Raw genomic sequence first — 2,508 nt, forward strand, 5'->3', positions numbered from 1 at the left:
ACAAACCGTTCATTTAATTACTTCTTTTGTTTATGTTTTTGAGTTGGAGTCTCACTCTGTCACCCAGGCTGGAGTGCAGTGGCCGCTCCCGGCCACCACAGCCTTGACTTGCTGGGATCCAGTGATCCTTCCGCCTCAGCCTTCCAAGGAGCCGGAACTACAGGCGTGCACTACCATGTCCGGCTAATTTTTGATTTATTATAGAGACGAGGTCTCGCCAAGTTGCCTGGGCGGGTCTTGAACCCACGGGCTCAGGCAATCCACTCGCCTCGGCCTCCCAAAGCGCTGGGATTACAGGCTGAGCCACCAAGCCCGGCCATTTAATTACTTCTAATTGGGAAAACCTGATGTCAGGTCTGGGTCACCTGCATTAGCCCTTTGACAGTCTATTACCCTGTAATGGTCAAGAGGCAGAAGCCTATTAAAACATTAAAAATGCTTGACATTAGCACAACTCAGTGCCTGTCCTCTATATATTCAAATACTGGACTTTATGTCAGCATGCTTTTGACACTAAATTAGCCCTCTAAACAGGATCTTTCTCAGTAAAGCTTGTCATTTCCCTCACTCCTGAAGTAAAAAACATTTTAGAGATTTGGCCAAAAAAGATTCTTATTGGAACAAGACTGATAACTAGGAGGGTATCTATGGATTAAATGCTATATAGACAAAACTACTCCTAGAACCCTTAGGTATAGACAGAATTTATCAATTTAGGGAGAAAGCCAAAAATAGGAAAGAAGATCTGGAGTTCGGATATACTGATCTACTCATCACTTGAAACTTATAATTCCTTCAATTCAGTCAGAGCAGAGACACTTAAAGTAGTCTAGAGGAAACAGGACAGTCATGTGCTCCAAGGATGGAAATTGTCATGTTACCTCCCTTGCTCCCTTCCAAATTCTAATGCTCATTGCATGAAAGAGGTGGTTGGGAGATATCTGTTTTTTGTTTTCTTTTTTCATTTAGAATTTTGTCCTAATGAATGAGGGAGCAAGATAATGCTAAGAGGGAGTAATTCAGGAAATTGAATTTGGGACATTCTCATTAGGTTAGAAAAGAAAAAATGAGAAAACCACTAGCAAGACATACAATCCCAGAGACCATGTACTCCATATTCAAAGAGACAGTTATTACAATAAGCTACATTATTTAGCAGAGTCTGAGAGACAAAGGTTGTGAAAACATGTATTTAAGATAGGAAACAAGCCGGGCTCAGTGGCTCAGCCTGTAATCCCGCGCCTTTGGGAGGCTGAGGTGAATGGAATATGAGCCCATGGGTTCGAGACTCGCCTGGGCAACTTGGCGAGACCTCATCTCTACCATAAATCAAAATGAGTCGGGTGCGGTAGTGCGCGCCTGTAGTTCCAGCTACTTGGAAGGCTGAGGCAGAAGGATCGCCGGAGCCCAGCAGGTCGAGGCTGCAATGGCCGGGAGGGGCCACTGCACTCCAGTCTGGGAGACAGAGTGAGACTCCCACTCAAAAAAAAAAAAGACAGGAAACAAACTTAGAAAAATATGATCAATGGTTTGCTCTTCATCTCATTCATATTCTGTAGCTAGAGAATTCCAAGTCCCATTTAGATATTCCTGTTTACCCAGAAGCACACTGTATGAAACTAAACCAAGAAATGGGAGAAAATGTTACTTGGGTAAGTATGGGTCCACCCAGTTTATTCACCTATGGAGTGGAAGTACAGAGAGAAATGAAATCTGCTTATAATGGTCAAGGTCTATGGAGAAGCCCTGAAGTTGCTCTACCCAGGTCATGAACGAGTCTGATTCAGGAGAAGACAAATAAAATGATGGAAACATCTCATCACACAAAACTCAGTGATGGGGTCTCTGACACCCACCAGTCAGGAGGGGAAATGGAGAAACCCACCTGTTGGCTTTAGGATTTATTGAAGGCTGCCAGCACGGCCCAGATCATCTCTGTGGCACTGCGCTTTGTCCCTTCCACTTCAGGGTCCAGTTCTACTAGGTCCTTAGCTCGATTCATTGCCACATCATACTTGTCATCTGTCAGAGAGGAGAAGACATTCTCTAGCACGTCCGAGGAGTGGGCTAGCACCAGGAGGGCTAGTGTTCGCTTGTCCATACGCTGAGGGTCATTTACCCACCGCTCTAGCACACTATCTTGAAGTTTTTTCACTAGTCGCTGTTTCTCTGTTGTATTGGTCACTGGATGAGTAGTCATATCAAATAGCAAGAAATTCTGTTTCTCGGTGGTTAGGATGCCCTTCTCTACTAGGTTCTTTGCAATTCGCTCTCGTACATTTCTTAGCTGGTACTGTAACTTGAAGGGGTTCCAGGTTTCACCTGCAGGAAAAAGAAATAGGACATATGAATAGAAAGAGAAAAAGAAAATAAAAAACACACACCAGTTACTTGGAGCCCTGAATGGTTAAAAGTTTCAAAAGCACAATCTCCATTCATTCCTCAATTCATTTAATCCCTAGTCTTTTTTTTTTTTTTTGAGTTGGAGTCTCACTCTGTCACCCAGAC

General features: G+C 43.7%; 1 protein-coding gene across 5 annotated transcripts in view; it reads right to left on the bottom strand.

The window, feature by feature from the left end:
* Window positions 1–1,525: 1,525 nt before the first annotated feature.
* Window positions 1,526–2,508, bottom strand: part of GOLPH3L (golgi phosphoprotein 3 like) — a 47,760-nt gene continuing 46,777 nt past the window's right edge. For all 5 annotated transcript variants that reach the window (XM_008049959.2, XM_008049960.2, XM_021708524.1 and 2 more), the window contains one exon: window positions 1,526–2,322. In XM_008049959.2, the coding sequence (XP_008048150.1) occupies window positions 1,895–2,322 (428 nt within the window). In that variant the 3' untranslated portion in view covers window positions 1,526–1,894. The remainder of the gene's footprint in view (window positions 2,323–2,508) is intronic.

Source organism: Carlito syrichta, unplaced genomic scaffold, assembly GCF_000164805.1.
Source record: "Carlito syrichta isolate Samal-C Ts95f unplaced genomic scaffold, Tarsius_syrichta-2.0.1 Scaffold142856, whole genome shotgun sequence".
NCBI lineage: Eukaryota > Metazoa > Chordata > Mammalia > Primates > Tarsiidae > Carlito > Carlito syrichta.